The sequence below is a fragment of the Antennarius striatus genome, chromosome 15 (assembly GCF_040054535.1).
Source record: "Antennarius striatus isolate MH-2024 chromosome 15, ASM4005453v1, whole genome shotgun sequence".
NCBI classification, from domain to species: Eukaryota; Metazoa; Chordata; class Actinopteri; order Lophiiformes; family Antennariidae; genus Antennarius; species Antennarius striatus.
In genome coordinates this window covers 19,280,021-19,293,409 of record NC_090790.1, presented here as the reverse complement: position 1 = coordinate 19,293,409, position 13,389 = coordinate 19,280,021, and the positions used below count along the sequence as shown (strand labels likewise).

Here is a 13,389-nt window from a genome sequence, read left to right as displayed (position 1 = left end):
ATCCTCAGCATGGCGGAACCGGAGGCAGGAATTCCGCCTATGCGTCGGTGACACCTCGGCTGACGGTCGTTACCGGGACCGGAACCGTCCGCCGTCTGAACGGACCGCCTCGCGCCGCTCTTTTAATCGACCAATCAGCTGCGAGCAGCTCGGCAGCGGGTTGTTGGCGGAGCCGGACGTTCTCCCGATGCGCAGAGCTGGACCGGTGCCGACCCGCTAGGACGCGTCGAGCCGCCGGACTGTGACCGGGCCGTGATGGAGCTGCTGCGGCTGGACGAGCTGTCCCACGGCCTGGCCAACCTCTCCATGTTCCCCTGCTTTGACGTGGCGCACTACGTGGTGTCCATCATGGCCCTGAGGGAGCAGCCAGGTGAGTGGTTCGGGACTACCGTTAACCTGGCGGGTGGTCCAGTGGGACCACTGAGGTTCTGTTAGAACCCTTAGGCGGAACCATTCGAAGCTGTGTGACTGTTGGAACTAAAGTGGGATCTTTAATCAAACAGCTGATTTTAAGTCAGCTGATTGTGCCTAAAGAACCCTGTGCCCCTTGGGTTTCACCAGAACCAGTGTTTTTACTGTGATGTCATGGGTTCAGGTCCAGTTCAAAGGGAACCAGTCCCAGATGATGGTTTGGGTCCAGTTCACTGGGAACCAAATAGAGGTTCTAGGTCGTTTCAACAAGCTCCTCTGTTTGGTAGTAGATCCATTTAGTCATGGAAATGGGTTTAGACCCACTTTAGACTCATTTCTGACTGACTTTAGACTGACTTTAGACTCACTTTAGACTCACTTTAGACTCACCTTAGACTCACTTTAGACTCACTTTAGACCCACTTCACTTCATACCTACTTTAGACTCAGTTCAGACTCACTTTACTTACTTTACTCACTTTAGACTCATTTTAGACTCACTTCATACCCACTTTAGACTGACTTTAGACTCACTTTAGACTCACTTTAGACTCACTTTAGACTCAGTTTAGAATCACTTTAGACTCAGTTTAGACTCACTTTAGACTCAGTTTAGACTCACTTTAGACTCGCTTCAGACCTACTTTAGACCCACTTTAGACTCACTTTAGACTCACTTTAGACTCACTTCAGACTCACTTTAGACTCACTTTAGACTCAGTTTAGACTCAGTTTAGAATCACTTTAGGCCCCCCCTTGACCCCCCTGTGGACGTAGACACAGATTAAAACACGCTGAGGCCTCATGAAGCAGCGACTTCATGTTTCATGGACGCTGCTGTAGAATCATGTTATGGTTATCTACAGTTCAACGACACACCCTTCTGACACACACACACACACACACACACACACACACACACACACACTGAACTTTCTTGTTATCAGAGCTCAACAGGTGGATTTGAGATCCACATGAAGTCGTTTTGCTTTGGGACAAACAAATTAGAATGAAAGTCTTCACTGATTGGTCAGTGGGCGTGTCTCCCAGACCGCCACAATAAAAGCACAAGAAGTAACACTGCTAGATGTTCTATTGTTAGAAGTGTTACTGCTACTGACGCTTTGAAGCAAAGCCATTCAGAGCAGAGTGACAGGTGGACTTAAACTTCACACACACACACACACACACACACACACACACACACACACACACACACACACACACACACACACACACACACACAAAACCATTGTAGTCTCGCTGCACTAAGTCTATTTCCGAACATGCCTTTCAAAGCATGCGAACCGCTGTGACCTTTGACCCTTTGTCCTCCGCAGACGTTCATTCAGACACGGTATAAATATGTCCCGCTCACACGCCGGTCAGTGAACACAACACACACATCCACACCGTTTCCTTGTGTGTGTTTGTGAAGCAGGAGGAATGTCAGAGAGCTGATGGAGCTCTCCTTCATCCCAAAAAGGAAAGGAATCTCCCCCCAGCCCCCCACTATGTTTCTCTTTCCTGTGTTAAATCTTCCCATCCTCCTCCGTCCAATCAGAAGCCAGAAGTCGGACACAAACCAGGATGACCCAGTGCTTGTAGTAAAAACACATTCCGCTCCTACAGGTGATGCTTTGGTGATTGGATGTTCTGCCCATCAGGGGCCAGAGGTCAGGGGTCAGGGGCCAGGGAATGGAGGCCATGGACGGAGGCCCAGAGGAGAAAACTCATGCAAACACACACAAATAAGCACATTTGTGTGTGTGTTTATTTATATGTGCTTCTTTTTGGGAGCGTGTTCTCAAACAAGAAACAGAACTTCTTCACGGTTCTGGTTTCAGTTCGTCTCCGAGTTCCAAACTTTTAGGTTTTAAAGTCTTTAAACACTTTAGATCAGACAATCATGTGATCTTGTGTCACGAGGAGACAGAATAAATTAACCGCCTCAGAACCGCTGAGAGCCAGAACGAACGCAAACAGGAGGAGATGTGCTCATCTGACTGGAAAATAGAGTCCATATTTAACTTTAAAATGAAGTTTAAACTTTAGGATGAGCTGTGTGTGTAGGAGGGGGGGGGGCAGCAGGTAGAGCTTTAAACCCTGCTGCTCCTCCTGGAGACTATAATCTGTGTGTAATCCCCAGATTAGCGCCGGTTCTGTGTTATCTGTGTTTTCCTTCTGAACGTTAGCGCTTGTGATTCTGCCTTTCCTGCAAACTTTGACCCGCAGATTGAATCATGTTTCTGCTGCACAAACGTCTCTTTGTTGGCGTTCTAGTTGTGTTCTAGTTAATAATTACACACCAGGAGGAGGTAAAGATCATCTGTGTATAATCTAGTATGTGGGTCATTCCATGAGAGCCTTTCAGTTTGCCTCCTAACATCCAAAGAGGAAATAAAGGACATAAAGAAGCTTGTTAGCTTTACTTGTTAATATAAGGTCAAATACAATTGAATAATAAATATAAAATCTGCATATTTTTATGATTTTGTGTTTAAAGAATTATTTTTTCTGGTCTGCTTTAAGCATTTTTGCCATTTTAAGCTTAAACATATCAAATAAATCTCCCTCTTTTGTTGTTTTTATGATTACAAATACTTTCCTTTTAACAGAAAATGTGTTTATTATATTAAAATAATCTATTTTTTGGTTAAAAAAGCATGAATTTATCTGTGTGCATCAATTTCACGTCCCACCCGGTCACAATGTTGTAATTCTACATTAAAAAACCCCAAAAATAAATGAATATAAACACACACACATCCTGTAAGTGACACTATTAACAGGAAGTGACATCATTCCAGAATTTGAAGAAGAGAAGTTCAAACAATAGTGAGGTTTGATTTTTCTTTTACAACATTTTTGGCAGAATTTCTCCGTTCAGAACATCTACACCCCGTCACGCAAAAATAAATAAATAAAAAATGGGGGGGAAACAATTTTTTAAATCAAATTTCCAAATTATATTTGTATAAATCAGAACAAACTGATCTCTGGATATAATTTGTTAAAAGACTTTCATAAAAGAGTGCCTGAGCTTGACAAATACTTTATTGTAAATGCTAAATGTTCTGTATGATATGAAATTTTAAAAAAATCCCAAGCTTCAATCTTAACACATTCTGTTTTCGCCTCCCAAAAGGCCTTCTGTTCTCATCTTGACTCCTATAATCACTGTCATGATGCTGTTGAAGGCTTCTGGCTCTGATCCTGGGTCGTGTCCCCCCCCCCCACAGGGGCCCTTGAAGTCTCCAGGGTCAGTCCGCTGGCCTGCTGGTTCAGCTCCATGCTGTTCTGCTTCGGGGGGGCTGTGCTGTCTGGGATCATGCTGGCCGAGCCGCCCGTCGCACCTTTATCCAACAGCACCAACATCCTGCTGGCGTCCCTCACCTGGTAAAAACACGAGGCGAGAGGGCGGGGCTCTAGAACCAGAACAAGGAGGTTCTGTTGAGGAGAAGCAGCTTATTAGTGTCTGAAACAATGTTAAGCCTTTGCTGCCCCCCAGCGGCGGCGGGTGTAATTACAGGCTTCTGCTCAGAAATACCACAGCGCCCTCTGCTGGCGGACTAATTCCACCTCTGCTTGTGCAGGTACCTGGTGTTCTACTGCCCCATGGACCTGGTTTACTGCTGCGCCGCCATGCTGCCCCTCCGGCTGCTGTTGTCAGGCATGAAGGAAGTGACCCGCACCTGGAAGGTCCTGGGGGGCGTCGCCCAAGCTCATGGCAAATACAAGGACAGCCTGCTGGTCATGGTGGCCAACGGATGGGCCAAAGGTCAGGGTCTAGGGGTAAAAGAGCAGCGGGTTTTTTGCGTTGCATGCGCTGCATATGAACGTGGGTGGTGTGTTTCTCCTGGAAGGTGCCGGGGGGGGTCTGTTGAGGAACTTTGAGCAGCTGGTTCGAGGCGTTTGGAAACCGGAGACCAATGAACTCCTCAAGATGTCTTAGTAAGTAAGCTAACCTGGTGTACCTGTTAGAACCCAAGAACACGTCCTGACCGCTCCTCGATGTGTTCGACCAGCCCCACCAAGGTGACCCTGATGGGGGCGGTGCTGTTTGCCCTCCAGCACACCCACTACCTGCCCCTGAAGAAACGTCACCTGATGCTCATCTACACCGTCTTCACCGTCGTCAACAAGGTAAGCTTCTACGCAGTGTTCGATTGACGCTTTGCTTCGTTTCTTTGCTCACATTTGGGGAAAGAAAACTATTTAAGACATTTTCTTTGTTCGTTTTTTGGGGCTTTTGAGAGCAAATGTTTGGCTCCTAATCTGGCTGTCCCGTCTTCTAAATGACCTCTCTGCTTCTGCCGTTTGAAGTTTGAGCTGATGTGACTCACGTTAGCTCGTTACCCACAGGGCGAAGGCTTTTGCATCATTTTCAGCAGCTTGCATCATCCTCTCCTCTTCTCTGGGAAACTCGTGCTCCCGACCGAGATGCAGATAAATCTGGCGTGTCTTATTACAGCTCTGCTGTTTGCTCTGTCAGATTAACACCGAGTCGTTTCATCAGATTCCCAAACACGCGTCCAAACCTGTTTATTATGTTTCTACGGGAATGATGCCGGTGTCGCCGTCTGATGAGGAGACCGTCCAGAGGTGTGAGGCGTTAGACATCGACCAGACATCGACCTCTCGGGATCGGAGGAACAATCGATCAATCTGTTGGGTTTTTGTTATTACCAACGCACATGGAACGATAATTAAAACACGTGAAGCAACGTTAGCATCCAGCTAAAGCATCCAGCAGGCGTAAATACAGGAAGTCCTCAAGATACAAACAACCGATGTTGTCCTCCTGTAACGCTAAACTCTGAATGTTATCTGGTTGATGTTAACTATTGGTGGATTAACTGAGAAACTTGATGAAATTAAACAGTCATCAAACAAAAGTCGGACTTTTGATGAGCAGGAAGTGACATCAGCGTGTCATTCACGTGAGGCCTGCCTTTATCTAACCTGATCACATGACCTCCGCCGTCGTCTCGTCAAATATTAATTGTTTACATCTTTTATTTTAACCATCAGAACTGTTTTCTCTTCATTCCCCACGTTTTCAGTCCAGGATGATGCTGACAGGCTCCACCTCCTCGCCGTTCGCCGCCATCGAGTCGGCCGTCTACAAGACCCTCTTCGCCGGCCACGCCCCTTACAGAGCCCTCCCCTCCGATGGGAATAAAGCGTGCGTCGATAACGGCACAACCTCCACCAAAGAGTTCAGCAAGAACGGGGAGGCGGGGTCTCCTGACGGGGCTCAGGGAAGACCGCCAAAAGAAGAGGCGGAGCCAGGGGAGACGGACACGGCGAGCTGCAAGAAGAACGATTAGTCTGCCTGTTGGCTTCCCAGCAGGCTTTGAAACATTTCAAGCTGACTCTAAGCGACCTGCCCCGCCCTGCCCCGCCCTGCCCCGCCCCGCCCCGCCCTCACACTACTGTGACTTCTATGCAGCCTGTAGCGTCGTTTCTGATGGGACGGATTTCCCGTCACGGTTTTGGGAACAGTGCTGAGCACCTCTGACCACGAATGTCTCCGTCTTTGTCTTTATATTATATCTGCTTTCACAATCTTTATATCACGTAAAAAAAAAAAATTATATTTCCTACTTCTATGATACAGAGATGTTATATTTACACTAAATAATTGCACTTTTTTTGAAAATGGAATCTCTTCCTCTGGTGAGATTAAACGGGTTTGAGTCACGCCGGAGTGTGTTGTGTGTGTGTGTGTGTGACTTCTATCAGATCAGGTTCCTGCAGACGGATTCGGGCCCGGTGGATTCTGACAGAACCTCTGATCTGGGTTCAGACGCGGCTCCGGATCGACCGGATGGAGCCGCCGGCGTTGCATCAGAGTAACGTCAGCTGATTGATACCAAAGCTTTAAAATGCTGCTGGAGAGAAATCCCACAAATCCTCCACACCCCCCACCCCCTGTTCTCATGGATGTGCCCTCGCATGGCAAAGAACACTCCCCACTGCCGCCCCAACGGATCTGTGACCCCCGCCCCACTGAGCTGAATGGACTGAGTCTTCTTCCTCTTCTTCATCAAATCTTCTGTCTTCTTTCATCCTTTTCTCTTCTTTTTCTACACCCCTGAGAAGTTTGTCCGTCCGTTTGTCCACCAAATGTCTCCCCAACCGCTGCAGATAGAAAGATGGAACAAAAAGCGGATTACTCAGGCAGCAAAGGGGATAGAAACGAGAGGATGACCTTGTGGTTTTATACCTCTTTAGGTCCACGTCTCTGAAACCTGATGAGATATAATCACTGAACAAAAAGCAACATTTTCCGGAAGCCAGAGGCACAAAAACTGTATAGATCAGGGTAAAATGTTGAATTCAGGGGTGTCGAGGGATGTTGCAGTCTCTGACTGCCTTGTTCCATCTTCTTCTTTATTGTGACCTACCCCCCACCCCCCAGGACCAAACCAGTCGACACATTCCAGGCTGCTGAAGACGGACATTAGAAACAGATTGAAAGCTGTGACTTCCTCCAGCTTCCTGTGGCTGGCGTACGTCAGAGAAGAAGAATGAAGGAAGTGAGACGAGCTCGACGCAGATGGACGTTCCCTCACATCATGACTCAGCTTGGACCCAGGAGCATTTTTCCTCAAACCTTCAGTCTCGGACTGAACGCTCGCCTTGGGTTCATCGCTGCAGGAAGGAAGCCGGAAGGACTTCCTGGAAATGCAGCCTTTGCTGCCGCGTGGAGGAACAGGTGACGACCACTTGGTGGCGTGAGAAGGCATCGTGTCTGAGAGAAGGGATGGAGACAGGAGGGGAGCCAATGGCGGCTCGTGTGTGTGTGTGTGTGTGTGTGTTTGAACACTTTCTGTGTTCAAAATAAACATTATTTTCCTTCAGGATGTTTAGAAGTCATTAAGAAAGAATTCAAACTGTATTAATGTCAGTCCTACATCACAGAAAACACACCTGTGTCAGGTTTTCCAGGTTTTAGTTAAATCTGTCCATCACCATAGCGACCAAGAAGGGGCTCAGAGCTGATCCCTGATGCAGTCCCACCTCCACCTTGAACTCTTCGTTCACACCAGAGCAATGGAGAGTGTGGAAAAGAGGTGAAGAAGCGTGTCCAGGCAGGATGGAACGGGTGGAGGAAAGTGTCAGGTGTGATGTGTGATGGAAGAGTTTCAGCTCAAATGAAAGGAAAGGTGTACAAAACTGTGGTGAGACCAGACTGAGGAAAAGACAGGAGACAGAGCTGGAGGTAGCAGAAGATGAAGATGCTGAGAAGACCAAAGAGGAGGTTTATGGATGTAGTGAAAGAGGACATGAAGGTAGTTGGTGTGAGAGAAGAGGATGCAGAAGACAGGGTTAGATGGAGGACACTGATTGGCTGTGGCGACCCCTGAAGGGAAAAGCTGAAAGGAGAAGAAGAAGATGCTCTGCTATAATAAATCCTTTTGATTGGTCGGGTTATTAAACCCACAGAACTCCATCAATCAAGGATCAAACCATCCATGAGAATAAAGAAAATTAACATCAAAAACAAGTTTCATTTTAAATTTTTCTTTTCTTTTAATTTTTTGTTATTCATTGTTCTTTTTTTTCTTCTTTTGTATTTTTATTCTTATTTTTATTTCATTCATTATTTTTTTAAATTTTTTTTCATATTTATTTTTATTTAACTTTATTTACTTCCTGTCACTCGCCATCATCTCATCACCACGGCGACTGAAAGCGTGTAGCGGCTCGTGGCGATGCACCTGCTCCCACACATGATGTCGCAAGCTGGGGGGGCGGGGGTTGTTTGACCTCCCAACACGTGGACACGACATCCTGTAAATAGAAAAGTTTTCCTGCAGGTAGTTCCCCCAACAAACACAGCATCATTATTACTTTAAAGGGGCTTCTCCTTGTTCTTTATTTAAACGATCAAAGTGTTCTCATCCAAAGTTTTGTCGGATGATGCAATCAAGCTCATTATCTGTTCAACTGAGATGAAAGTCAGGAGAGAAGCGTTTTGGAAAACATCGGAAAAAGAAGGGAAGGCAAAAAAGGAAAGCAAGAGGAGAGAGAGATGGAGGTCCAACTGAGCAGTACCATCATCGACCAGCAGGGGGCCTTGCAAGTACAGTGTTTTTTCACACTATAAGGCGCACTGGACTATAAAACGCATGTGAGAACTCATCTTCAATGAGGCACATTGCATTATATTAAAAGCTTGTAGGTGCGCCTTATCGTGCGGAAAATACGATATATTAGCGTGAAAGATTGTTAGCGCTGGAGCTTCATAAAGACTGCGAGCTCAGCTTTAGCATCAACATTCTGTTGTGTTCTTCAGTTCGAACCCGTTTCCCCAAACGTCAGTGGGGCGTTGACGGGTCCAGAACCGGACCGGAGCTGGGGGGGGTCCTCCAGGGCCCAGATGGAGGAAGACTTCCTGTTTGGTGAGGCTGGGTTTGATGAACCCAGGCTGGTGGAGGCGTCGGCTCGGACCTCCAATCAGACCAGCTGGTTCTCATCTGGTTCCACCTTGGGGGAACGAGGCAATCTCTGGTTCCAGTGGTCTTCTTTGTTCTCCTCTGCTCTCCTGCTCATGCAGGCGGGGGCCAGCGGTTGGTACATGGTGTGCTTCTGTCACCTCCCCTCCCCACCACCACCACCACCACCACCACCACCACCTCCACCCTTCCTCCTCCTCCTCCTCCTGTTCTTTTCTTCCTCCTTGGAGGAAGCAGATGGTCTTGAGTGTTGCTGCTTTTCCCTTTCATAAAGGACCTTCTAGATATTCTTAGCCTGCGGTCGGCGAGGGATGAATGTGACCTTGCTGAGGAAATGGAATGGGAGTCACTGAGCACAATCGCTCCAGCCTGCAGCGGTGGTTCACTACAGACAGTCTGTCGGTGGATCTGCGCCCCGCCTGGAGTCCACTTCCTGGGATCTGTTCATATTTCCTATTGTTCCATCACGCTGCTTTATTTTCTTCTACTAATCTGCTGGATCTCCTCTCCCTCCCCCCTTGCCTTCGCTTCTTCTCTCCTTTCTGTGCCCCCTCTCACACATCCTGGTTGTGAGTGGTGGTGGTGGTGGTGGGGTACCATTATTGCCCCTCCCCTCTTGCCCCTCCTATATGCAAAGCAGGTGTCAGCCGGGACAAGGAGGACGGCGACTCCCTGACAAAGGAGGCGAAATCACACACCGTCCATCTCCACGCACATGCCCTTCGCACATATGTGGCCCCTTTACACACACACTGGCGTCCTCCCCCCACCCCACCACCACCCTCCAGGGGGGAGGGTGGGACAGGGTGCGCTGGAGCTGTCGGTCTGTCCGTCATTAGTATTCCAGCAGGAGGCTCCTGGCCCCGGCCAGACATCTGAGCAGAGCAGCCGCAGCAGATAAAGAAGAAGCCATTAATCCACGGAAGATTACCAGCACTGATACTTTATCCCGCCGTAATACAGCGACGCCATTCCATTCACCACGCCGTCACAGCAAGAGAGATGAGGCCCGAGGAGGTGGAGGCAGGGAGGGAGGGTGGGGGGGGGGGGAGCCAGGTGAGCTCACCTTGTGGAAAAGTCAGACGCAAACAGAACGTCCGGTTCCCGTTTTGATTGGCAGATGGCCGACAGTTTCAGGAAGTTTTGCCGGTTTTTGGTGGAGCAGCTGGTCGTCCTTCCTGCACCGATCTGAGCTGGTTTAAATCTAATATCCTGAATAAGTGTGTTTGCACGAGGCCATGATGGTGTCGGGTCTGGAGAACGTCCTCCAGTGGAGGGAAGATGCAGGAAACCAGGACAACGGGGGCAATTACATCAGGAGATTAGGTTTAAACCCGTGGTAGAGATGTCTGGGTGATGAAACAACAGGAGGAGGAGGAGGAAGAGGAGGAAGAGGAGGAACCGTCGACTCGACGAGCTGGAGACGGATGGAGGAGATGAAGAGGGAAGAAATGGAACCTGGAATGGAGACAGGAAGAAAGATGGAGGAGCTGGAGGGGGAGGGAGCAGAGTGTCCACCGCTGGTGTCCTGTAAGGAGCCAGTCCTTCAGACCTGACAGATAGTGTTACCATGAGAACAGCAGCGAGGAAGAGGAGGAGGAGGAGGAGGAGGAGGAGGAGGAGGAGGAGGAGGAGGAGGAGGAAAGGCCAGGCCTGCTCCAGCAACCATCTGTTACTGAGGCTTATCCTGGCAGTGAGATCAGCCGGCCTCTGGAAAGGAATGTCCAACCAGGAGCGCCAGAACGTAGGCTCCGCCCACACAGATCCCTCCTCCCTCAGTGGCTCAAAGGCCGATCGAGTGATTATTGATTATGGACAGAGCTTCCTCCACCACGACAGCGTGGAGCCTCATCGATCACCTTCCGGGTGACGCAACGATGACGTCAGGAGGTTGTCTTCTCCTCGGATGAAACTCCTGGTGTCTGATAGCAGTCGGGAACAGTCAGTAAGAGTCAGGAACAGTCAGGAAGAGTCGGGAACAGTCAGGAAGAGTCAGTCAGTAAGAGTCAGTCAGGAACAGTCAGTAAGAGTCAGGAACAGTCAGGAAGAGTCAGGAACAGTCAGGAAGAGTCAGTCAGGAACAATTAGTAAGAGTCAGTCAGGAACAGTCAGTAAGATTCAGGAACAGTCAGGAAGAGTCAGTCAGTAAGAGTCAGTCAGGAACAGTCAGTAAGAGTCAGGAACAGTCAGGAAGAGTCAGTCAGTAAGAGTCAGTCAGGAACAGTCAGTAAGAGTCAGGAACAGTCAGGAAGAGTCAGGAACAGTCAGGAAGAGTCAGTCAGGAACAATTAGTAAGAGTCAGTCAGGAACAGTCAGTAAGATTCAGGAACAGTCAGGAAGAGTCAGGGACAGTCAGTAAGAGTCAGGAACAGTCAGGAAGAGTCAGTCAGGAACAGTCAGTAAGAGTCAGGAACAGTCAGGAACAGTCAGTCAGGAACAGTCAGTAAGAGTCAGGAACGGTCAGGAAGAGTCAGTCAGGAACAGTCAGTAAGAGTCAGGAACAGTCAGTAAGAGTCAGTCAGGAACAGTCAGTAAGAGTCAGTCAGGAACAGTCAGTAAGAGTCAGGAACAGTCAGGAAGAGTCAGGAACAGTCAGGAACAGTCAGTAAGAGTCAGGAACAGTCAGGAAGAGTCAGTCAGGAACAGTCAGTAAGAGTCAGTCAGGAACAGTCAGTAAGAGTCAGGAACAGTCAGTAAGAGTCAGTCAGGAACAGTCAGTAAGAGTCAGGAACAGTCAGGAAGAGTCAGCCAGTAAGATTCAGTCAGGAACAGTCAGTAAGAGTCAGGAACGGTCAGGAAGAGTCAGTCAGGAACAGTCAGTAAGAGTCAGGAACAGTCAGTAAGAGTCAGTCAGGAACAGTCAGTAAGAGTCAGTCAGGAACAGTCTGTAAGAGTCAGTCAGGAACAGTCAGTAAGACTCTGAAACAGTCAATAAGAGTCTGAAACAGTTAGTAAGAGTCAGTACGAGTCTGCAACAGTTAGTAAGAGTCTGAAACAGTCAGTAAGAGTCAGAAACAGTCAAAAACAGTCACTACGAGCATGTAAGGGTCTGAAACGGTCAGGAACAGTCAAAAACATACAGTCAGGAACAATCAGTAAGAGTCAAACAGTCAGAAACAGTCTGAAACAGTCAGAAACAACCAGTCTGATCTAGAAGTCTAGTCTGAGTGATGGTCACTGAAGCTAATACTAAAGCTAACGTCTGCCTGTTCGTGGTGAAATATGGGACGTCTGTCTGCAGCTAACGAACAATGGGACTGATGAGTTCAGCCGTCGCATTTTGTTTGTTTGTTTTTGTTTGTTTGTTTGTCAGCAGCTGATCATCCTGACATCAATTCATTGATGAATAAATAGACAAAATCTAGCAATGAACATAGACAGACGGACGGACGAACGGACATACAGACAGACAGACAGACAGAGAGGTGCATGGGTTGGTGGGTGGATGGATGGATGGACGGATGATGTCTCCGTTTCAGTGATCTAGTTTTTGTCGTCTCTGGGGAGGAGGTTTAATTTCCATCCATCCAGGTCCTCCTCAATGAACTCAGCAACCAATCAGAACGCAGGGGAGCTGCTCAGAGCTCTGGAAGCTGCAGGTCCTCCAAACGTCACCACCAGACCTGGACCCAGAACCTGACGTTTGTGGGAGGCACCCCTGGGACCCAGGTTCTGTTATATTTTAGTCTTCTCTACCATTTGGGGTCTCTGGTTTTGTTGCTTTCTGGTCTTCTCTACCGTTTCGGATAGAGAAGACCAGATCTGCACGGCCCTGAACGCACCAATCTGTTGTCTATCTACACTTCACTGCATCTCAGTCAGAGTGACTCCACCATTATTAAAGATCCTTGGACCTGGATAAAGAAGAACGTCCTGACATTCCCCACCAAGGCGTGGTCAGCACGTCTCCTGAACCTGATCTTCTCTCCTCATCCAGTAATCTGGCGTTTGTCCTGCGATGCACTTCCTGCCTCCTCACCTCATCCAGCTTCCTCTAAGCCGAGAACACCTCAGCCTGGCTTTGAAATCAGGAAATGAAAGCGCGTCTCAGAGTGAGGATCGCGTTCTTCCACGAACACCGTGTGATAAAAGGTCACGGCGAGAAAGAAAGCGCCACTGTCTTCAGCTCCTATTGGTGGCTGCTGCTCCCCATTGAGCAAAGCCTCCGCTGAGTGACGCGTCCGTCTGTTGACAGGTCGGAGATAAGGAAGCTCCCTCAGGTATTAGTTGTCGTTCCTTTTCACCAGGAAAAAGCAGACCAGCTTCCTTATTTCTCCTCCACCTTTCCTCGTCTCTGGATGAATAGATGAATTCACAGCAACAAAGCTCTCTGCTCTCATTAAGTCGGCCGCAAAGCCGAGCGCCACCAAGGAGAACAATATCTGAGGAAGATGAGTAATCCCCCCCCCCAGCTCATGCCAGACGCTGGCACAGAATTCCGAATGTCCGTAATCACTGCTGGGGATGTGCAGGACACACAAAGGAGCACAACAGCGACGCAGACACACAT

The 13,389-nt window shown here is 48.4% G+C and overlaps 1 protein-coding gene across 1 annotated transcript; it reads left to right on the top strand.

Annotated features, from left to right (window-relative positions):
• Window positions 1-6,117, top strand: tmem38b (transmembrane protein 38B). The gene is made up of 6 exons (XM_068335510.1): window positions 1-370; window positions 3,654-3,810; window positions 4,008-4,192; window positions 4,278-4,365; window positions 4,440-4,557; window positions 5,478-6,117. The coding sequence occupies exons 1-6, from the start codon at window positions 256-258 to the stop codon at window positions 5,742-5,744; spliced, it is 930 nt and encodes a 309-aa protein (XP_068191611.1). The 5' UTR covers window positions 1-255; the 3' UTR covers window positions 5,745-6,117.
• Window positions 6,118-13,389: the final 7,272 nt, after the last annotated feature.

What these genes read in the sequence shown, in the direction of transcription:
- tmem38b (XM_068335510.1), top strand. Translation starts at nt 256, where the DNA reads ATGGAGCTGCTGCGGCTGGACGAGCTGTCCCACGGCCTGGCCAACCTC. An exon ending in CTGCTGGCGTCCCTCACCTG is followed by an intron (nt 3,811 to 4,007) that starts GTAAAAACACGA and finishes CTGCTTGTGCAG; the next exon opens with GTACCTGGTGTTCTACTGCC. An exon ending in GAACTCCTCAAGATGTCTTA is followed by an intron (nt 4,366 to 4,439) that starts GTAAGTAAGCTA and finishes GTGTTCGACCAG; the next exon opens with CCCCACCAAGGTGACCCTGA.